This window comes from Eublepharis macularius, chromosome 3 (genome assembly GCF_028583425.1).
Source record: "Eublepharis macularius isolate TG4126 chromosome 3, MPM_Emac_v1.0, whole genome shotgun sequence".
NCBI lineage: Eukaryota > Metazoa > Chordata > Lepidosauria > Squamata > Eublepharidae > Eublepharis > Eublepharis macularius.
The window spans coordinates 181780781-181804070 of record NC_072792.1 but is presented as its reverse complement, the minus strand read 5'-3'; the positions used below and the strand labels follow the sequence as shown (position 1 = coordinate 181804070).

Genomic DNA, 23290 nt, shown 5'->3' with positions numbered 1-23290 from the left:
TGGACTCCTTTCTTCCTTCCTTCCTGTTCTGACTCTGCATGGACTCCTTCCTACCTTCCTTCCTTCCTGTTCTGACCCAGCATAGATTCCTTCCTTCCTTCCTGTTCTGACCCAGCATAGATTCCTTCCTTCCTTCCTGTTCTGACTCAGCATGGACTCCTTCCTTCCTGTTCTGACTCAGCATGGATTCCTTCCTTCCTTCCTGTTCTGACTCAGCATGGACTCCTCCCTCCCCCGCCTGACCTGGCCTTCCTTCTAAATGGGTGTAGGGAATAGCCTGAGGTGAGAGATGTACGTGTACCCGAGAGGAGGAGAGGGCAGCGTGGCTTAGGGGAGGTTCCACAACAAGCTGCCTGCCTAAGACACACGACAGGCCCTCTGCCACACTGACTCTGCATTTACCACAAAGATGCAGCTTGCGTACCAAGGAGAAGCCCATATCATTCCTGATTGTTTTCCTCTCTGGGCCCCCGTTTTCGAGTGGCAGCATCTGTTCCGTGTCCTTTCCAAGAAAAGGACTTTCAAGAGAACAAGAAACAGACAAAGGGAGCACAAGCAGGCTGGTGGATTGTTAGAGGCTGATGAGGGTTTATTAGAAGCCAGAAAGGCAGACGTCTCTCTAAGTGCCAGTCTTTTGGATTCAAACCAAGACCACCCTCTCCGCATTGGAACAGACAGGCAGGCCTTCTTGGCCTGTAATTTCTTCACTGCAAGCTGCACTTGGCCTTTGGAAACGCCCACGATAGGCCTGGAGATAATGGGTGAACTTCCATCGTTGCACAATTCCATTGGTTGTGTGCTGGAAAACTCAGCATCTCAAGAATGATAGCTTTCTATTTTTAAAAATAAGAAACAAATGTGTAGCCTTTATAAATGCAAGAGCAAGTCTGACAACATGGGAGCAGTGCCTGGGGAAACTTCAGAAACCAGATGGGTGCTGCACAGCAGTCATGTTTTGGTGGTCTGCAAAACAATTTCTCTGCTTCCTCTCCCCTGTGGCTAGCAGAGACAGTATGGTGTAGTGGTTAGAGTGTCAGACTAGGGTCTGGAAGACCCAGGTTCATATCCCCACTCTACCATGAAAGCATACTGGATGACCCCGGACCAGCCACACTCTCTTAGCCTAACCTACCTCAGAGGGTTGTTGTTAGGATAAAATGGAGGCAAGGGAAATGAGGCACAACGTGCTTGTATTGAACTTATAAAACACACTTATAATAAAAACATTTTTTTAAAAAAATGGAGGAGAGGGGAATGACGTAAACTGCTTTTGATACCCATTGGAAAGAACAGAGAGTTATAAATGAAGTGTGTGTGTGTTACGTGCCGTCAAGTCGCCTCCAACCTATGGCAACCCTATGAACGAGAAACCTCCAAAAACGTCCTATCATTAACAGACTTGTTCAGATCCTGCAAACTGGAAGACGTGGCTTCTTTTATTGAGTCAAGCCGTCTCGTTTTAGGTCTTCCTCTTTTCCTACTGCCTTCCACTTTTCCTAGTTTGCTCACCATTGTAGATTGGAAGGTAAGAAGTTCTCTGTACAGATTTCTATTCTTGAACAGCAGCATGATCGACGAGTCTAATATCTACCCACTGTAATATGGCTCCTTCTGCCCCGCTTCCCCGTTCTTCGGCTGCACTCAAAGTTCTGGAAACGGGGGCTGGGTGTTTGCGGGGTCAGATGGCCGTACTTACAGACTGCACCAGGATATCTCCCACTTTCTGTTTCTCGTGCCAGTTCTGCACGCACTCGCTGATCTGCTCCAGGAACTCTTCGTGATGTTCCAACAACTCGGGGATCTGATCAAAGATCTCGTCGACCAAGCAAGGGTCACAGAGGATGGTGTTTTCGGGCTGCTTTAGGGGCTTCATGTAACCCTGCAAAGGGGAAGAGAGAAAAGGCCCGATATAAACAAAGATTTCATGGCAGCAAATTTTTTTAAAAACCCTAAAAGTTATACTTTGGTTACCTTCTGGTAACAAAATGGATTAGGGCTCATCCCTGGTGCCTCCTTGATGCCTCATGGTGACCCACACGCTGGAGGGAGAAAAGGCAGTACTGTGCAGCTGATTTTCTATAACAAATTTTTCCCATGCAAAAGGGACAAAATGTGCCCTTTGCTAATGCTTGCAACCTAATCAGCTGCTTCCTGCTCTGAATTTTTTGTTTGCCCAATTGCCCTCCCCCTCCCCTTCCTGGAAACAATGAAGTCACCAAAGAGATTTATGTATCATGCATCTGACGAAGAGAACTTGATTCTCGAAAGCTTATGCTACAATAAAATTGGTTAGTCTTAAAGGTGCTACTGGACTCTTTCTGATTTTGCTCAAAGAGATTTATCCATCTGATGACATCATCTAAAGGCAAGCGAAGCTAATTCGAAGCGAGGGGAAATCTGGAATGAAGCAAGCTTTGCAGTTTGGCGCAGCCCTAAAACGGTCAATTCCAAGTCCCAGACAGATCTTCCCCCCGACTGATTTCTCCTGACTTAGCTTGGCAGGTAATGCTTCTGGGTGAGAACCTAAGATATTCTGCTGCCCAGGGCACAGCACAAAACGGTGCCCACGTCCTTTCATCCGCAAAGTCTGCCAGCCCCACTTCAAGAGCTTAGGCACCAACCGCACACACACATTCTCATCATCGACTCCTCTCTCTCTCCAAGGAAGCAGAAGCCACCCTTTGCTTTTTCTCCCCTTTTAAAAACAATCGGCAAGCCACACTTGCCCTATAGGACCGCCTGAAGTCTCAGAAGGTTCTTGCCTCTTGCAAAAGTTCAGCTCTCACTTTGACTTTGCTTGGTAGTGGTGGAGAGTGCGGTCAAGTCATAGCTGACATATGGTGATCCCTGGTGGGGCTTTCATGGCAAGCAACTAACAGAGGTGGTTTGCCATTGCCTGCCTCTGCAACCCTGGTCTCTTTGGAGGTCTCCCATCCAATTACTAACCAAGGCTGACCCTGCTTAGCTTGAGATCAGACGAGATCAGGCTCACCTGGGCTATCCAGGCCTTGACTTTGCTTAGACACGTGCTGCCACAAACCCACGTCCAACTCAGGCTTAGGCTGACCTTCCCCTACCCTGAGGTAAAACTTCTCCTCCTGAAGCCTGTGAAGCTGTATACTGGGCTGGGAAGCCTCTGGCAGCGTGGTTGATGATAAGTTTCAACGTTCGTTCTTGTCCCACCCTTGGGAAATATTAAAAATGGTTACCCAGCCAAGTCTTAGTAGGGGACAGATCAGGGGTTCGCGCTTCCCTTTAGCAGAAACTGGCACACAAGGCGTGGGGAGGTTCAAAAGGGAACAGAAGGTTTATTTACAGTAGGTTAAAGTCAAAAGGCAGGTAGGCAGGTGTTTGAACTGAAGAAACAGAAAGGTTTTTGTACAGGAACTTCACTGGTGTGAGGCACAAAACACTTGGTTAACACTAGGTTGCTGGCTTCGTTCAGAGGTGGACACTGCTTCACAGATGTTACACTTTATATACTCAAACACACAAACCCAGCATGACTTTCCCTCCTCTCCAGACCTTAAGGGTGCTCCACTGAGACAAACCCTTCCTAGATACTGGGCAGGCGTTATAGTTATGAGCTATGACCCTGTTCCTGGCACTGAAGGGGAGACTCCTCTTTACCCACTTCCTTGGCCCTCTATAATTCCCAGATCTCTCAAGTCTAAGCAGGAGTCAGTGCTGGTTTTTCCTACTTTAGTCCGAGGACTAAAAGTGTTTCACAAACATTATTTCCTCTCACAGAGGATGCTCTGGCTGACCCTCTCTAGTCAAAAGCCAGGCTCCCACTCCCTTCCACTCTCTTGTTTACTCTCCAACTCCAACTGACAGCTTCCCCCAACATGCCATCCCCAACTGCCATTTCAGGCTAGCCACATTGGGGAGCGGGAAAGGAAACATGTCAATCATAGCTCACTGACTGGAAATCTCAGCATCTGAAGGTGAGTCCGTCCCACGTGCATTTTGACTAATGATAGAACCGGCCCTATGAGGGCCAGACTCAGGGCCAAGCTACAAGTGACGAATGACACTTCAACGGCAAGTGGATTTAGTGGAGGGCAAGTGAACAGGGAGAAATACGCTTGCCATTCAAGTGTCATTTGTCACTTGTAGCTTGGCCCTCAGTCTTTGCATCCCTGGGTCTCTAGACCTTTCCCAGGAGCCGGTGGCTGTGAGCCTGCCTGTTTCATCTCTAGGCCTCTGCCAGCCAGCTCTTCGTCTGGTCTGCCAGCTTGCCTTCTGCTTGTGTCATGGAAGAACAAGTGTGGTGTAGTGGTGGCGCTACTTTGGGGAGATTTGAGTCCAAATGTCCAGAGCACAGCGCTTTCGGGGAGGGGCTGTGGCTCTGTGGAAGTTCCTCTGCTTTGCACGCAGAGGGTCCTAAGTTCAATGCTCAGCATCTCCCATTAAAAAGGACCAGACAATAGGTGATGTGAAAGACCTCCACCTGAGACCCTGGAGAACTAAGGAGAGGGGCCATGGCTCAGTGGAAGAGCACCTGCCTGGCATGCAGATGTTTCCGGGTTCAATCCCCATCATCTCCAGTTTAAAAGGATCAGGTGGGAGGCAATGTTAGAAGACTGCCACCTAAGACCCCAGAGAGCCACTGCTAGTCTGAGTAGACAAGACTGACCAAGGGGCTGAGCTAGCAGATGACAGCTTCATCTGTATTCATGTGTGTCCATTCTCTGTCACTTTGGATGGACTTCCATCCAAAAGGAATGGATGGCTTTGGAGTGCCCCCTCTTCCATTCTGAGGATCCGGTCCGTGCGTCATCAGCTTCTGGGATTTGCACCTCCTTGGGTGCTTGGATGCCTGTGCTGAAAATAACACAGGCATGTGCGGATGGAGAAGCAAGGGGGGGCATGGAGTGGACCCATAAACTGTGAACGGAGGATGGAGAAGCAAGGGAGGATGGAGAAGCAAGGGGTGTGTGTGTGAGTGGAGTGGACCCAGAAACTGTGAACGGAGGTGGCAGGAGAACTGGGGGTAGGAGAGGTGAATGCTACATTTTGCTTTGAGATAACCAGCCGAACCTTGAGTTACTTTCCAGTTCAGTGACTGGAAATGGCTGGATGGCCAGAGAAGCAATTGCATACAGGGCTGCCCACTGACCAGAAGAAAAAGTCAATCTCCCTTGGCTCCTGTGAATTTGACAGCCTCTCTGCCTGCAGACCCCAGCAGGAGATAACGGTTATATGGTGGGGGTGGAGAGTGCTGTCAAGGCATAGCTGACTTATGGCGACCCCTGGCGGGGGGTTTTATGGCAAGAGACTAACAGAGGTGGTTCGTCATTGCCTGACTGCAACCCTGGTCTTCGTTGGAGGCCTCCCATCCAATTACCAACCAAGGCTGACCCTGATTAGCTTCTGAGATCTGGTGATATCAGGCTTACCTGAGCTATCCAGGTCAGGGTAATGGTTACCTGCATACCATGAAAAAGCTGGTTTCTGCTGATCAGACTGTGGCTAATACGGGCTGATAAAATAAGGAGGCCAGCCTGACTTCAAACCAAGTTCCAAAATCTAAAGGAGTCCTAATTTCTGTCCAAACCTCACAACTGCTGAAAGCGTTCAATTTCCCTCTCCTCAATTCCATCACTTAATTCAGTAGAAGCCTTGTGTGTGTGAACGGGTTACGATCAGATCTCACACCAGAGACAGAACTTTCGTGTTTCTAACATCTGACTTCCAATTAGTTTTTCTGCAGATGAGAGGTGGGGTAGGGGGAATTGCATCCAGTTCCCCTCTCCACCACAACTTCGCCACCCATCTAGCCTTCATGGGTGTCCAAGCATCTTTCTCTTGCACCAACAAAAAAGCTGACAGAGCCAACCCAATGTTTTCCCCGCTGAGGCCATTCACACATTCGAATGTAGAAACATCTAAGGGGGGGTGCAGAGATGTGTAAACCAGCTCAGTATTTTCTGAACTGCACCTGTAAACCTATCAGGGGCGGGATTGGGAGCATTTGGCCCAGGCCTCATATTTGCAGAAGGCCTCAAATGTAGACATTTGGCATGATCTTGAAATAAGGCTATACATACAGTCGCAGAGATTCAAGGGTTGCCAGCTCCAGGTTGGGAAATTCCAGGAGATTTGGGGGGGTGGAGCCTGGAGAAGGCAGAATTTGGGATGGTAGAGGCCTCAGTGGGGTATAATGCCATTTGAGTCTCCCATCCAAAGCAGCCATTTTCTCCAGAGGAACTGACCTTTGTGGCCAGGAGATCAGTAGTAATTCCAGGAGATCGCCAGTCACTGGAGACCGGCAACCCTAAGATACGCTGAGAGGATGGAAAGAAGGCGACATTCATCATACAACTTTAAACTCGTGTCCCATTACCTGGCCACACAGCCGGTACTGCACTTTGAATTAATATCATCATTATCATTGATCCAGACGAGTTAGCCGTGTAAGTAGCAAAACAGTAAAGAGTCCAGTAGCACCTTTAAGACTAACCAACTTTATTGTAGCATAAGCTTTCGAGAACCACAGCTGTCTTCACCGTTTATGCTACAGTAAAGTTGGTTAGTCTTAAAGGTGCTACTAGACTCTTTACTATTTTATCATCATTACTATTTTATCAACATTGTATATTATTTATTTTTATTATATTATTGGAATAGCAAGCACGGCCCAATCTGTAGATACTTAAATCCATGAATTGGGGCCTCACTGACAGACAACAGATAGTTCTGCAAACTTGGGGAACCCCCCCCCCAGGTTTGCAGAAAAATCTTAAAATGTTTAAAATATACATTTAACCCTCCCCTGTCCAAACCTCGTACTCTCTCACCGGCAAAGGCCAGGAGCTGAGCCAGGCCCAGTGGTGGCGAGAGAAGGAGGGGGCTTTAAAAAATTGAACTGGCCTGGGCTTTTCTCAACTTCTGAGAGGCCCTGCTGTAAACTATTCAGAGACGGCGATAATTTTCTGAGTTGCAAACTCTTCTCAACACAGCCATGCTTGTCATTCATTCAATGCGTTTCCATCCCATTTCTCCTCAAGGACGGCATGTGTGAATAAGTCCAGAGCATTTCCAGGAATCTCACTGCGTCAAATTAAATGTTTCTAAATTCTCATTAGCCTTCCTGTCCTTCAAAGTGAACAAAGCGGCAGCTCTGGGCTTTGGGGTGGGGGTGGCTCGGCTGTCTTTGTCCTCTGCTGTTAACTTCCCATTGTTCCTTGGTGAAGGGCTGGGAAGCAGCCGTAGGCTTAAACACACAGATGCCAGAAGCGCAGAAGGTCAGCCCTGCCCTATCGTGGCTTCCCCCGGACAGCAAGAAAACCTGACAAAAGTTGGGAGCAAAATACAGGCCAACGTAAAGGTGGAGAATTGCAATCTGGCTTCCCAAGCGCTATTTTTTCAGCACTGATTAAAGTACACTCATTAGGATGAATAACATATCTGGAGGACCAGATATGGTTAGAGTGCCGGAATAGGATCTGGAAGACCCAGGTTCGAATCCTCACTGCCACAGAAAGTTGCAGGGTGCCCTTGGGCCTGTCACAACCTCTCCGTCTAATCTAGTTCACAGGTTTATTTTGTCTCCATTGGGAAGAAATGTGGGACATAAATGAAGTAAGTAAATAAATCTTTTTATTGCTAATATTGGCTGCTTTTATGGGTAATGTTTTTATTGATATTGATTTCTTTTTATTTGTCCCTATCAACATCGCTTTCTTTTGTTTCGACTGTTTTAACTGTGGGCCACCTCCACCAGATCCAGAGAGGTGGCATACCAATGTCCCAAACAAAAATGAACCATCAAACAAACCTCAGTTGTGGGTTTATTGTGTGGTCATATAAGCTGGCAGGAAACCCATGTGGGGGAATGTCCTAGAGGTTAACCAGCTAAAGAGAATTGCTACAGGAGGAAATGGGCTGCCACAGGTACAAGGATTTTCCAGACAGCAGCAGGAAAAATTTATCCGGGACTTGAGATCTCTCCTGTCTTGGATGAGGTTATACTCCCCTTGAAAAGCCAGGTTTGCAGCTTGGGAGTGCTGCTCGACATGCGGTCACCTTAGAAAACCAGGTGGCTGCAGTGCTAAAGAGTGCTTTTGCCCTGCTTCGGCAGGAGCACCAGCTGTGCCCGTTTCTTGTTCGTGCAGATCTAGCTACAGTGATCCATGTCTGGGCCAAAAAATGGGAAGCACAAATACTGGATGGGGGATACACTTCTGGGCAGTAGTATACGTGAAAGGGATCTTGGGGTAAGAGTGGACTGTAAACTAAATATGAGCAGTCAGTGTGATGCGGTGGCAAAAAAGGCTAATTCGATCTTGGGTTGTATCAAAGGGGCCATAGCGTCGAAATCGCAGGAGGTCATAGCCCCTCTCTATACTGCCTTGGTCAGGCCACACCTGGAGTATTGTGTGCCGTTCTGGAGGCCTCACTTCAAAAAGGATGTGGACAAAATCGAGAGGGTGCAGAGGAGAGCGACGAGGATGATCAGGGGTCTGGAGACTGAGCCCTACGAGGAAAGGCTGAGGGCCTTGGGAATGTTTAGTTTGGAGAAGAGGAGGTTGAGGGGGGACATGATTGCTCTCTTTAAATATTTGAAAGGCTGTCATTTGGAGGAGGGCAGGGGGCTGTTCCAGTTGGCAGCAGAGGGTAGGACCCGAAGCAATGGGTTTAAATTACATGCACAAAGGTACCGGCTGGATATTAGGAAATACTTTTTCATGGTCAGAGTAGTTCAAAAGTGGAACCAGCTGCCTAGGGAGGTGGTGAGCTCCCCTTCACTGGCAGTTTTCAAGAAGAGGCTGGATGAATATTTGTCAGAGATGCTTTAGGCTGATCCTGCACTGGGCAGGTGGTTGGACTAGATGGTCTGTATGGCCCCTGCCAACTCTATGATTTTATGATTCTATGTCTTAGTTACATCTAGACTACTGCGCCATGCTCTGCTTGGGGCGAGACTTGAAGAGGGTTTGGAAGTTGCAGTGAGTGCAGAATGTTGTGGTTAAGCTTAGGGTGCCATTCCCCCCCCCCCAGGGTGGGGGATCTCCTGCTCCCACCCTTCCCCCCTGTGCCCACTTCCTTGGCCAGCAGGGGGGGCGCTCCCCAGGGCACCACCCCGGGATGGCGCAGCACGCCCCCAGGCAGTGTGGGGCTCCCCCGCGCCTGCAGCAGCCCAAATCGCACCCCGCAGCACTCCGAAGTGGGCACATTTCGGGCTGAATTGAGCTTGTCAGGGAGCATGGTCTTTGACATGCAGGCCACCCTTTGACCCACGTGATGACGTCACTTCCCGGAAGTGACGTCGCTGTGCAAGCCAGGAGCACACGCACACTGTGTGCATGCACGAAGAGAGAATCCACGGATGCAGCAGGGTAAAAGCCAGGCTCCCAGTCTCCCACCAGGGGAGACAAGGGACCTGGCAAACCTAGTTAGGCTTCTGGTTGAAATGAACTACCAGGAGCATGTGACTCCAATATTACAGCAATTGCACTGGCTGCTGGTTCAATGGTCTTGTCCTTTAAAACTAAGGTTGCCAGTCACCCACTGGGGGCAGGGGATCTTCTGCTCCCACCCTCCACCCCCACTTACCTGGCTGGTGGAGGAAAAGGTGGGGGAATGTGCCTCCTGGGGCGTGCTCCTGGGCCGGGCAGTGTGCTCCCATGCACTGCAGTTGGCCAATTTTGGACCAAATTGGACCCGCTGTGAAGCGCAGGAGCTCTCCAGGGCCCGTCATGCCACCCCAGCAGTGCTCCCACACTCCACAGTGGCCTGATTTGGCCCGCTATGGAGCACAGGAGCATTCCCAGGGGTGTCACATGGCCTGCGTGATGACATCACTTCCTGAAGTGACATCATCGCGCAGACCGGGAGCACGAGCACGCACAAGGGCAGCACTCGGCGAAGTGCTGGATGTTCCGCCTCCCGCCCAGAGGGTAAGGGGACTTGGCAAGTCTATTTAAAACCCTATATGGCTTGGGAACACTGTACCTGATGAACCGTCTTCTCCCACGTTCCTGCCCAGGAGTCAAGATCACAGGGAGAAGCCCAACTGACTCTTCCATCAGATAAAGAAACCAACCATGTGCGGTACATGAGAGAAGGCCTTTTCGGTAGCAGTCTTACAATTATGGAACAGTCTCCCCAGGGAGTCTTTAGGTAGCAACAGAATACGATGTTACTGGTTTTCTCTAGTTATTGTCAGTTCTAAATTGTGGTTTTAAATTCAGTACGTGTGTGTGTGTGCGTGTATTTTTATTATTGTTATGTATCATGTTAGCCACCTTGAGCTGCTGCGTGGTAGAAAAGTGGCTTTTAAATGTTTTAAATAAAATAATGAATAATATAATGATTTCATGCTAGAGAAAGGGACTGAAAATAAAAACGGCTGGTGCCAGAATGGCCTTGCATCAATCTGCAGGGCGGCTGCACTTGGGATGCTACGTTCAGTTCTGGTTGCTGTGTGACAAAATGCACATTGTAGAATACAGAAAAGCACAGAAAGGGTCTCCCAGAATGATCAAGAGTTTGGAGAACATTCCTTGCGAGGCAAGTCTAAAGAAGAGATCCCAAATACGGCACCTTTTGGTACCTTTGGATGTGTTTCCTGACACCAGCTTCCTTCTAGAACCTGAGGAGTTAGCCATGTTAGTCTGTAGTGGCAAAATAGTAAAGAGTCCAGTAGCATCTTTAAGACTAACCAACTTTATTGTAGCGTAAGCTTTCGAGAGCCAAGGCTCTTTTCATCAGATGCATCTGACGAAGAGAGCTGTGGCTCTCGAAATCTTACGCTACAATAAAGTTGGTTAAAGGTGCTACTGGACTCTTTACTATTTTGCTTCTAGAACCTGGAGCCTAAAATCCAAATAGTCTTGCATGGGAGATTAAAAATAATATAAAGGAAATATCATGATAATTAGATAAGAGCAGCACAGTTTCGCGAAAACTAACTAAGCAACAAAATAAACTATCACTCAAAAATTGTGTTCTATGTCCTAATAAAGCTTTCACAAGAAGACTTATTGTAATATTCTTATTACAATAACACCAAACTGAGAGCCAGTTTGGGGTAGTGGTTAAGAGTGTGGGACTCTAATTTGGAGAGCCGGGTTTGATTCCCCACTCCTCTACTTGAAGCCAGCTGTGTGACCTCGGGTCACTCACTTAAAAGCGGCAGGACTCTAATCTGGAGAGTCAGGTTTGATTCCCCACTCCTCCACTTGAAGCCAGCTGGGCGACCTTGGGCTAGTCACAGCTCTCTAGAGCTCTCTCAGCCCTACCTACCTCACAGGGTGATTGTTATGGGGATAATAATAGCGTACTTTGTAAACCGCTGAGTAGGCATTCAGTTGTCCTGAAGGGTGATATATAAATCGAATGTTGTTGTTGTTGTTGTTGTTGTTGTTGTTAATAATAATAATAATATTCCATAAGTACTCCCAATATCAACAGTATATTCATAAGTCCATCCGTTATAATCCTTACACACAGTTATTGAAAAGCCTTATACAAAATTGTAGAAAAACCTCTGACTTAAAAGACCACTCTTTAAGTGGGTTTACTCATGAGTCAGGACAAATGGCTGAGGAAGACAGCGGGCTGATTCCATCCCAAATCGGGCTGCTGCAGGGCATGGGAGCACTCCCATGACCTGTGCGCTGACGTCACTTCTCGGACAGCAATCTGACAGCAGTGCTGATTCTGCGAACCTGGGCAGATCATGAGAGGGAGGGCCAGAAGGGTTGCATCAGTGCTTAGCTCTCGTGGCCCCTTCTTACACGCCTTGGGGTCAGGAAGCACTTTTCCCAAGGCCAGTTTGGTTAGGGATCCTGGCAGTGTTTTGCCATCTTCTGGGCATGGAGCAGGGGTCAATGGGGGGTAGTTGTGAATTCCCTGCATTGTGTAGAGGGAAGGACTAGATCACCCCGGAGATCCCTTCCAACCCTATGATTCTATGATTCTTCTATTCTAAATATAATGCTCTGTTAAGTTACAGAATTCATTGCCCATGGGACATGCGGTGACGCCTGCTGGCTTAGCTGCCTTTAGAAAAAGAAAACCGGACAAATTCTTGATGGCTGTTTGCCAGGGTAGGGAAGAAGAACCCTCCAGGTTCAGAGGCCGTATACCTCTGAGTGCCAGTTGCTGGGTGACTAAAGCAGAGGCCTGCTGCTTTCATGACCTGCTTCGGGGCTTCCCAGAACAATCTTGACATGCTGCTGTGGGAAACAGGAAGTCGGATACGATGGACCTTTGGCCTGCATCGTTGTGTGCCAAGGAGAAGTTTTTCCTTGAGCTACAACCTCAAGATCTCGTTCCTAGATAGCCGCCACCAGTTCTGACACTGGTGAACACAAAGAGAATCACAAAGGGGACAGAGAGTCAAACGGAGGGGTGCAGAACACAGATGAGATCTAAGCCGACGGAGATGAAAAAATTGGAAGATGGCAAAGAAGTGCGCTGTAATTGCCCAGACAACAACAGATCACAGCATTAGAGACGGTCTGCACAGCAGAGGCGGGCGGAACAAGGCTGCCCTTCCGGAGAACTGCCACTGACAAGCCATTGTTGGTATTGTCATGAAAATTGCATCAAAAGGGAAATAATCAGATGTAATCTTCAACTGCACACCTGGGAGATGGAGTAGAGAGGAAGGAGGAAGGATTGTAGCAGGATGAGAGATGAAGAATAGGAAGAAGGAACAGCCAGGGCATATAAACTAGAGATGGACACGAACTGAAATACGAACCAAAATTAAGCACGAACCAGGGAAGTTCGTGGTTCACGAACCAGCTGTTCGTCAGTTCCCATTTCTGACGAACCGCCACGAACTTTAGGCTGGTTTGTTTGGTTCATTTTTTGGTTCGTCACTGCAGGCAGCCTGGTGCCAATCAATCAGTTTCCTAGGCAACAGGGATGGACTTCCTGCAGACCTTCTGCTGACCCAGAAGTGAACTTCTGTTGGCCCGGGAGTGACCTTCTGCTGACCCGGAAGTGGTGGTTTTTTGACCTGGATGTGCCGTTTCCCCGGTAGGGTCCTTTTGCCCCCTGTTCCCTCCTCCTGGCAAGTCCAGGGCTGAGCCTTGGACCCTGGAGAAACCGCACAAGAACATCCCTGCTAGCCTGGCCTGGGACCTCCCTTTTCAGATTGTTGCTTGTTTTGCAGTTAGCACTGCTTCCCTTTTGCTCCAGCAAATCAACAAGATCTGGACTCCCCACCCAGGTATAAGCCACAGAAAAAGGGAACTGCATTCCCACAAACAAACTCAAGCAGAACCGACAATTCAGCCTCAGTTTTTTTAACCTCATGCTAATGGGAGTTGTAGTCTGGGTCAAGCAGACTCCTTGGATCTCCAGGACTGGAAATAATGTACACTTTCCCGCTACACCTATGCTCGAACCCAGAGAAGAGTTGCATGCAGAAGGCCCCAGGTTCAACCACTGGCATCTCTAGTGAAAGGATCCTGGGAAGTCAAGGGAAAATCTTTTCTGTCCGACATACCAGTGGGTAGAGATGCCAGGCTTGGGATTCTCTCTTGTTGCCTGCTGGTGCCTCCGGCACCAGTGAGACAAAATAGGAGAGGAAACTGAATATGCACCAGCATTGTGCCGGCTCACTTATATCTAGAGTTGCCAGTCCCCCGCTGGGAGGGGGGAATCCCCCGCTTTCACCCTTCACACCCCGCCCCCACTTAACTGGCCTGCGAAGGAAAAGGCCAGGGAACGTGCCTCCTGGGGTGTGCTCCCAGGTGGTGCAGCATGCTACCACGTGCCACAGTGGGCCACTTTGGGCCCCAAACAGGTTGAACCGAGTCCATTTTGGGCCTGAATTGGCCCGCTGTGGAGCGCAGGAGCACTTCAGGGCCCACTGTGCCACTCCGGCCGTCCTCTCTGGCTCTGCAGTGGGCTGAGTGGTTGAAACGGGCCTGATTTCTCCCCAAATGGGCCGAAATCGGCCTGCTGCAGATCACAGAAGCGCTCCCAGGGGCGGTACGTGGCCTGCACGACGTCAATTCCTGGAAGTGACAACTAGAAAGGTGAGTGCCAGGTCTTCTTCCTCCCACCCAGAGGGTAAGGGGACCTTCCAACCATCACTTCTAGAAAAACAAGAAGTGACATAGAGAACACTCTAGCATTTTGCCAAAAGAAACCTCTATGGTATAAACTGGACGTGATGTAAGTGGACAGCCCGTTCCCCAACTCCTCCCAGGGGATTTGGTGCTGTGGCCTGGCAGCCCTATCAGGGCACACAGAATGCAGAGATTTTTCCCTAGATGAGAGGAATTGAGATTTTTGTTTCAGTGAAGTTCCCTGCAACCAACTGCTCAAGGGGGAGACTTCCTGCTAAACTGCACACTCAAAATATATGACTCGTTGGGCTCCCCGCTGCAAAGGGAGTAGAGGCACGTTGTAGTCCTTGTGCATCAGCCCAAGAGAAGCCAGATTTTCTTGACTGACAGAAACACCCACGCCATTTCCAGGGGTGGCATAGCTTGAATTCTGAGCACAACACTTCTGACATCTCAATCGTGCACACTGTCATACACAGCCCTAGTGTTTCGCTCCGGACTCCTGAAACACACAGCAACGCAATACAGTTGCTAGAGAGACACAGGCACTTTTCGGTTGCCCTGGCAAAGCTCTGAATGTTAGACCCGAGAGGCAAAGGAATCATTTCGCTGCATTTTGAAAATTATGAGGCCGTATTCTGAGCCAAACCACATAAGCACAGCCAACTTCAGATTGTAGCAGCTTCCCCAAAAATCAAGTTCTCCTCAGCCCCGTGATTTCTTTTAACCGCAGGTTTAATTGGAGGCTTTCAATATGATGACACCAAGCTATGTATTTCTTTAACTAAGTCTCCCTATACTACTAACTCCCTCCAAGATCCCTGGGGCAAAAAGTCAATAAGCTGAACTTGAATCTAGACAAGACAGAGGTGAGGCTGGCTGGGAAGGGTGATGCTCTGGAAAGCACTGATTTTCCAGTACCTGATGGGCGGATGCTATCTTGTTAGGGATTCTATTTGATCTCACTCTGTTGTTGGAGAAGGAAACGGCAAAATTCTTTTGTATTTATGTCTAATCTGTACACTATCGCTCCTTCCTGGACAAGGCTGGACCGAGCCATGCCTCTGCAACCTCTGGGCTGGACTACTGTAAATGCTGTACATGGGGCGGCCCTTGAAAACAATCCAGAAAGTTCCTGCAGAAGCACTTCAGTGATAACCAGAACAAGCCAATTTCATCACGTCATGCCACTCGTGAAGCAAATACACGGATTTCTGAATCGGAAGAATGTCTTCATCAAAGGGCAGCCTCGTGAAAAAGAGTTTTCTGACGGGCACAATTGGTTTCAATTCAGAAAGGCACATTTTAATTCAGATGCAATCTCAGAATAGCGGGGTGGCAATAGGCTTTGTGGGATCAGCGCATGCACGCGCGCATGGATTCCAGTGCTCTGCATAGCTCTTTGTCCCTCTTCGCGAAAGCTACAAAGCAGATTAAATGATGGCGGTGTGACTGTTTTTCATACCCTAAAGTCTCCCTTTTGTGGAGAGCGGTAATTGCAGTAATTAAAGAACTGATTGGCTGTGGAATCCACTTATTGGTCTCTTTGGGCACATTAAACATGACAACGAAAGAAAAGAAGAGAGAGAATTAGAAGCTAATCTCATAATTACTGGTAAAACTGAGAAAGCTTCAAAAGGGAAGACCGGGCACAAGTTCGGTCTTATTTATCCTACCCTTTCTCCCAGGAGATTGGAGCAACGGCTATAGTTCTCCACCCCCCCCCCCTCTGTCTTCACAAAAACCCTGTGCAGAACATTAAGCTCAGAAAGACTGCAATGGCTTCATGGCCAAATGGGGATTTGAACTCGGATCCCCACAGTCCTAGGGCCGAAATGTACAATACAATTCCTAACAATTCAGAAATCGTACTGTTTCATTTGGCTGCTAGTCCAACACTGCAACACGATGCCTTTCCTTGCTGGAGAAAGCCGCTCCATGGCTGAAGGTAAAAGAGGTCCGGGAATGACTTTTCTGGTAGAAAATGGTGGTGGTGGGAAGGCATGGTTAAAACTTTCCCCCAAAACTGTTCTCCTTGATAACACAATCCTGGCAGTTAAATTTGTAAAAGAAAAAAATGTCTTCAGGGAAGAAATCTTAACATGCAGTTGAGTCTTAAATGACTAAGACATCGGATATATTAGATATCGTATATAATATTGGATTTGTATTGTGTGTATTTTCTTTCAGTTGGCGAATGCAATATGCAATTTGATGATGTATGCACTTACGTTAAGAACTGAGGAAATAAACATTTAAATAAATCAGATTTTGAAGAAAAATAATGCAACAAAGAGGTCAGGAAGCCAGAAAACAGAGCAGTGTTCAGGACTCGAGATGGGCACGAGTCGAATTACAACCCCAAAAAACGCACCAACCAGGCCGGTTCGTAGTTCACGAACCAGTGGTTCGTGGAAGCTTGTTTCCACGAACTTCCACGAACTGGACTACTGGTTCGTTTGGGTCATAAAGGGGCAGATTAAATGGCCATTTCCCCAGGGAAATGGTCATATAAACTTTTCCTGCAGCTTGCAAGCGGCAGGTCCCTTTAAATAATCAGCTGGCAAGAGGCAGAGGGGGATCCTCCCCCTTGCTGCCTGCCAGCTGATAGTTTAAAGGGACCTGCCGCTTGCAAGCCACAGGGCCCTTTAAACTGTCCAAACCCCAGCCCCCAGCCCCACCCCCACCTGGCGTCCTCTCCCTCCTCCTGCCACGGTGACCATTTGAGGGGCTGGAAGGCCATTTTCGGTTTCCTCCACCGCTGAAAACAGCCTCCCCGCCCCTCAAAGGGCCCATGCAGCAGTGGAAGAGGCTGAAAACGGCCTTCCCGCCCCTCACAGGAGGAGGGGGAGTACGCTGTGGGCTCACAGGGCAAGGTAAGTGTGGGGTTGGGGCTGGGGCTGGGGGGGTGGGGGCTGGGGTTTGGGCAGTTTAAAGGGCCCTGCTGCTTGCAAGCGGCAGGTCCCTTTAAACTATCAGCTGGCAGGCAGTGAGGGGGGATTCCCCCCCCTGCCGTTTATCAGCCGATAGTTTAAAGGAACCTGCCACTTGCAAGGCTGGAAAGGGCCCTTTAAACTGTCAAATGCCACTTTCCCTGCCGCTGCTAAGTGACTGTAAAGGGGCATTTAAACCCCATGAAACATGAACCATGGACTGGTTCATAAACTTGCCCCAGTTCGTGGTTCCTGGTTCGTGAAAATCCACGAACCATGAACCTCATGGTTCGGGTTTTTTGTGGTTCGTGCCCATCTCTATTCAGGACTGATCATAGCACGAGAGCATGGACTTCACAAGGCACGTTTGTTATCTCCAAGTGAAAACACACAACAGTAGGCCAGCAAGGGAATCCCAAAATGTATGTGGCAGAGGGTGGCAGACACCGAAAGCACTTTGCATTCCCTGCCCTGCTACTAGCCACCTATTTTGGTAATGGACAGTGCCTTCAAGTCATAGCTTACGGTGACCCCAGTGGGGTTTTCATGGCAAGAGACTAACAAAGGTGGTTTGTCATTGCCTGCCCCTGCAACCCTGGTTTTCCTTAGAGGTATCCCAGCCAATTGCTAACCAAGGCTGACCCTGCTTAGCCTCTGAGATCTGATGAGATCAGGCTCACCTGGGCTATCCAGGTCAGGGCAATGCGTAGAATAGCAGTTTTCAAACGGCACCCACTGGAAAATGACATGCCATTGCAACAAGGTGATGACCAGACAACAGAAGCATGGATAATGTCTGTGTTAATGAATCCCCAAACTGAACGTGAAAACGACGCTGCCTTATACTGAGTCAGACCTCATAGCCTACCAAGATCCGTTTTTCCTACTCTGACTGGTAGCAGTCCTTTGGGGTCTCAGGAAGAGGTCCCCATCACCTACTATCCAATACTTTTAACTGGAGATGCTGGGAATCGAACTCGAGACCTTCTGCATGCCAAACCATTGCCATGCCATTGAGCTCGTTCCCCACATGTGGAGACTAGGCACTCTTTTGAGCATCATACACAACCAAGGTGCTTCCTTGTACAACTTATTATGTAGACAGCCAAACTGCAGGCACACTAACACTGACCAGTGCTCCATCATGCCAAGATCCAGAATCCTGAGCACATTTTCTTTCAATTATATTTGTACTGGTTTTAAATTTGATGCCAGCTACTCTGGAAGCAGGTCTTTGGCCGAAAAGGCAATGAATAAACAATATCGTTCAGATCCATTTGGTCACATGCTATGTCATTTCTGGCCTCCACTTCTGCAAAGATAAATTACCTGCATCAGGGTTCGAAGTGACTCCACGTACGATTGCTCGGTGTCCAGGAGGGTCAGGGTGACATGTTTCCGCATGTCCTGTAAAAAAAAAAAAAAGACAAGACACGGATCTTTGAGAACTGGTGTCTGAGGGTGTAAATCAACCAAGGGTTAGCATGGACGCAAAGCAAGTGGGGCAGACTTATCTCAGAATGAATGGGGCAGTACTGAGGGCAGGCATCTCTTTCCAGCATCAGTTGCACAAAATGTTTAGAAAGTTCAATACTTGATATCTTTGTGAACTATGAAGGTCGGTTCTGAAGTTCTGGAAGTTCTGGGCCGTTTCCAGACGGCTTACCTGCACCTGCAACGTCGCGCCACATTGCGGGGAAAACATGAAATATCGCGTTTTGTCACGCAAAACTCGCACGAGAAAATGCGATATTTCGCGTTTTCCCCACGACGTTGTGGGTGCAGGAAAGCCATCTGGAAACGGCCCTGGAGTCTTCAAATCTCTCATTGATACCTATAGTGAGAGCCAGTTTGGTGTAGAGCACAGGACTTTAATCTGGAGAGCCAGGTTTGATTCCCCACTCCTCCACTTGAAGCCAGCTGGGTGACTTTGGGCAAGTCACAGCTCTCTGGAGCTCTCTCAGCCCCACCCACCTCACAGGGTGTTTTGTTGTGGGGATAGTAACAACATACTTTGTAAACTGCTCTGAGTGGGTATTAAGTCATCCTGAAGGGCGGTATATAAATTGAATGTTGTTTGTTCGTTGTTGTTGTTATTATAAGACTAACAATATTTGAGGCAGGGTATGAGCTTTCATAAGCCACAGCTCACTTCTTCAGATACATTGGCCCACCTCACAGAATTCCCCCCCATCAAAATATAGTTTCCCACCTATCCCACTGCCCAGCGATTTCCAGTAGGAAATACAAAAGAAAACCAGTTTGAGGGGATAGGATCTGGGCCTGAGCAGAACCCACCCATGCCTGGACTGAGAACTGAAATAGTTTTGATGGTTTCTTTTTAAAAGTATATAAGAACAAAATTCTAATTTGGAAAACACACACACACACACAATTGAGGTAAATATTAACACTGATCCAGAAGTTGTGAGGGGAAAAAATGCTCCCTTGGGTAGGTTGACACTTACGTTAACACAGCCCTCATCTGCAACTAAGTGGCCCACCAGGCCAGTAATGGTCTGCTGACCTTCTGTGACACCTCAGGACACTCACTTCCCTCAGAAGGGAACTTATCCAGATACCTCCTCAGATCTTTACTTCACATTCCTGTTAGCCTAACCCTTTCCCCTGTTATCTCAGCCCTCAAATGTGAGGTAAACTTTATCCTTGTTTGCTAAGGCTGCCCTCCTGAGGGTTGCCAGCCGAGCTCTGCCCATTGCAACCTACTTCTGCCCTCCCGAGGGTTGCCAGCTGAATTCTGCCCATCGCAACCCACTTCTGTCCTCTCTAGCATTGCCAGTGGGAATATTTGGGGGGAGTGATGTTATGCAATATCACTTATACTTCGTACCTTGAAGTGCCATAACAATGCTCTAGGAATTCACCCATTTCTAGGGTTTTTAAATGGTTTTAAAATGGGAACACCACGGAACCCCCTCCCAGTCTTTCTGTAAGGACGAACAAGATAAAGACAGTTGGGCAATTTATATACTACAAAAGCCATAGCTGTACACACACACAAAGCTGCTTTATACTGAATTAGACCTTTCAGTCCGTCAAAGTCAGCATTGTCTACTCAGACTGGCAGCTGCTCTCCAGGGTCTTAAGTAGTGGTATTTCACATCATCTACTACCTAATCTCTTTCACTGGAGATGCTGAGGATTGAACCTGGGACCTTCTGCCTATCAAGCAGATGCTCTTCCAGTAAGCCACAGCCGCTGATGAGCTTTCCTGAGCACAGGTGATGTGGCTGCCCATAGCGTTTGTGGCACTGCCCTCATCCGTCCTGGAAGAGTCAGGCTTTGGTTTTTTTTCTTTCATTTTTTGTGCTTCGACCTCAAGGAAATAACTTTAGCCAGTTACTTTGCAGAATCATCTTTTTCACCTTTCTGTATGTCCTTTTCAAATCTAGAAGAGTTAGCTGTGTTAGTCTGTAGTTGCAAAATAGTAGAGTCCAGTAGCACCTTTAAGACGAACCAACTTTATTGTAGCATAAGCTTGCGAGAGCCACAGCTCTCTTTGTCAAATGCATCTGAGGAAGAGAGCTGTGGTTCTCAAAAGCTTATGCTACAATAAAGTTGGTTAGTCATAAAGCTGCTACTGGACTCATTACTACTTTTCAAATCTGTAGGATTTGAGTCTAGCGGGAACTTAGAAACCAACAATTTTTTCAGTGTATATGTTTTTGAGAGTCAAAGCTCCCTTCTTCAGATGCCACCGGGCCCAAATCTGGCTGTTCTACGGCAGACCAACATGGCTACCCACCTAAAACTATTTTCAAATCCGTCTCGCTCCTCCAAGATCCCTCCCCCTCAACATCCCTTTGTGCTTTTGTTTATTTTCCAAAACATGCTATATGGTAACCAAATATAACCCTTCACAAAATTACAAACACGTGCCTCCATCTATTACAGAACGGAGCAGAACCATGAAATCAAGATGCCGCCAGACGGGCTCTAAGAATAAACCTCCAAGAAACTAGATTGGATCTAGGATCAAGTCTCAACGAATGATTCCCAGGCTACCCATGTCTCTCCCCCACCCCAAGTCCGTCTTTGCTGCAAACAGGACCAGACAAAAGCCACTTTCCTACATTATAATGGCTCTTCCAACATTGCTGGCGTAATGGCCAAGGGGCATTACACAGAACAAAGGGTCATACGGAGGCAGAATTTGGGACCGTACCATTTGAAGTGGCAGACTGCACGACTGGATAAAATGCATCCTGAATGTTGAAGACCGTATACCAGGGTGCAGAGTTCTAGACTTGCCTTCTCTATTAGGTTAGGTTTCCAGCAGAGATGGGCACGAACCAGAAAAAAACCGAACCATGTGGTTCGTCAAATTTTACGAACCAGGAATTTTCACAAACCTGCCCCTGGTTCGCGAACCGGTCTGTTTGGTTTGTGAAAACGTCACATCCTGGTCAGAAAATCATCACTTCCGGGCCAGCAGAAGTTCACTTCCGAGTCAGCAGAAGGTCTTCAGGAAGTCCATCCCCTGTTGCCTAGGAAACTGATTGATTGGCACAGTGACGAACCGAAAAACGAACCAAACGAACTAGCCTAAAGTTCGTGGCGGTTCGTCAAAAATGGGATCTGACGAACCGCTGGTTCATGCCCATCTCTAGTTTCCAGATGCAAGGAATTTATTTCATGGGGAAATTTGTTTCCTTTATTTCAACTGCACAAAGCCTCAGCTGCTGACAAAATGGGTTATGTCTAGAAATGCCTTCAGGCTAGACTGCCTCTAAAACCTGCAGGAAGAGAGAAAGGCCTTGGCTGAGTGGAAGAGCATCTGCTTGACATGCAAAAAGTTTCAGATTCAAGATCCCATATCCCCACTAAGGTTCAGGCAGTCCGTGAAGTGAAAAACCTCAGTTGGAGAGTTGCTTCTAGTCTGAGTAGACAATGCCTGATTCCGCACGCGTTGGATAATGCACTTTCAAAGCACTTTATCAATCGTTTGAGGTGGATTTTTTGTTCCGCACACAACAAAATCCGTTCCAAATGATCTAGAAAGAGGATTGGAAGTGCATTATCGAACATGTGCGGAATCACTCAATATTGACTTAAATGAACTTAAATGAAATAAAGGTCTAATTCAGTGTGTTCAACGGTCAAATAGGAACATGCAATAGTGGAAAATGAGTGCACAATGCGGGAAATTCACATTGTGGGAAATTCTTCCCACACTCCCAGTGACCCCAGCTCCATGCCCACAAGATGGCAAAACACTTCCAGGATCCCTAGCCAAACTGGTCTGGGGAAAATTACTTCCTGACCCCAAAGTCACAACTACCCTCTCACAACCCCAGTGACCCCTGCTCCATGCCCAGAAGATGGCAAAATCCTTACCTCTGTGGTATGAAAAAGCCACCTGCCCATTTCCTTGTATTAAGTATCTATTAAATGGACAATGCTTTGACCTGGATAGTCCAGGTGAGCTTGATCTCATCAGAACTCAGAAGCTAAGCAGGATTGGCCTCGGTTAATAATTGGATGGGGGACCTCCAATGAAGACCAGAGTTGCAGAGGCAGACAATGGTAAACCACCTCTGTGAGTCTCTTGCCATAAAAACTCCACCAGGGGGTCACCATAAATCAGCTATGACTTGAGGGCACTCTCCACCACAAAGGGCCAAGACCTTTTCTTGCCAGGTTCTTTCAGATAGGTAGCTGTGTTGGTCTATAGCAAAGAGCAAGTTTTGGATCCAGTAACTCCTTAAAGACCAACTAGATTTCCAGAGCTTTGACTCTCGAAAGCTCATATCCAGGAAACCTAGTTGGTCTTTAAGGTGCTACTGGATCCAAATCTTTCTCTCCAGGCTGTTAGTAACCCTAGCCAGAAGATGGAGATGTTTCACACTGGGGGGGGGGGATCTCCATTTGGCTGGGCCTCTTCTCTTTGATAGGGCAAGTGTATTAGGTTTCCTATATTCCCTTCCTGCTAGAAGCAAACAAAGCTGAGAAAGATCTTGTCTATGCAGCGCTGATGGGCAGAATCTACAGGGCAAGATGGGCCAATGGCAGCTTTGTATATTCATATATGGGGGTAGGGATGGGGGAGGAGGAGGACTTGTGGTTTTGCAGTAGAGCAATAGGCTTTCTAAACAGAAGGCCCCTGGTTTGATGCTAAGCACCTCAAGGTAAAAAGTCTCAGGACTAGAGATGGGCATGAACCGAAATACGAACCAAAATTTGTCACGAACCAGGCCGGTTTGTGGTTCACAAACCAGTGGTTCATCAGAGCCCATTTCTAATGAACCGCCACGAACTTTAGGCTGGTTCGTTTCATTTTTTTTTTTTGGTTCGTCA

The 23290-nt window shown here is 47.9% G+C and overlaps 1 protein-coding gene across 1 annotated transcript in view; it reads right to left on the bottom strand.

Annotated features, from left to right (window-relative positions):
* The window catches only part of ARHGEF17 (Rho guanine nucleotide exchange factor 17), a 242875-nt gene that overhangs the window by 68097 nt on the left and 151488 nt on the right, over positions 1–23290 (bottom strand). Inside the window, exons 2-3 of the mRNA XM_054974489.1 lie at positions 18302–18379; positions 1697–1879 (exon numbers count right to left, since the gene is read on the bottom strand). Coding sequence (XP_054830464.1) covers positions 1697–1879; positions 18302–18379 — 261 coding nt within the window. The remainder of the gene's footprint in view (positions 1–1696; positions 1880–18301; positions 18380–23290) is intronic.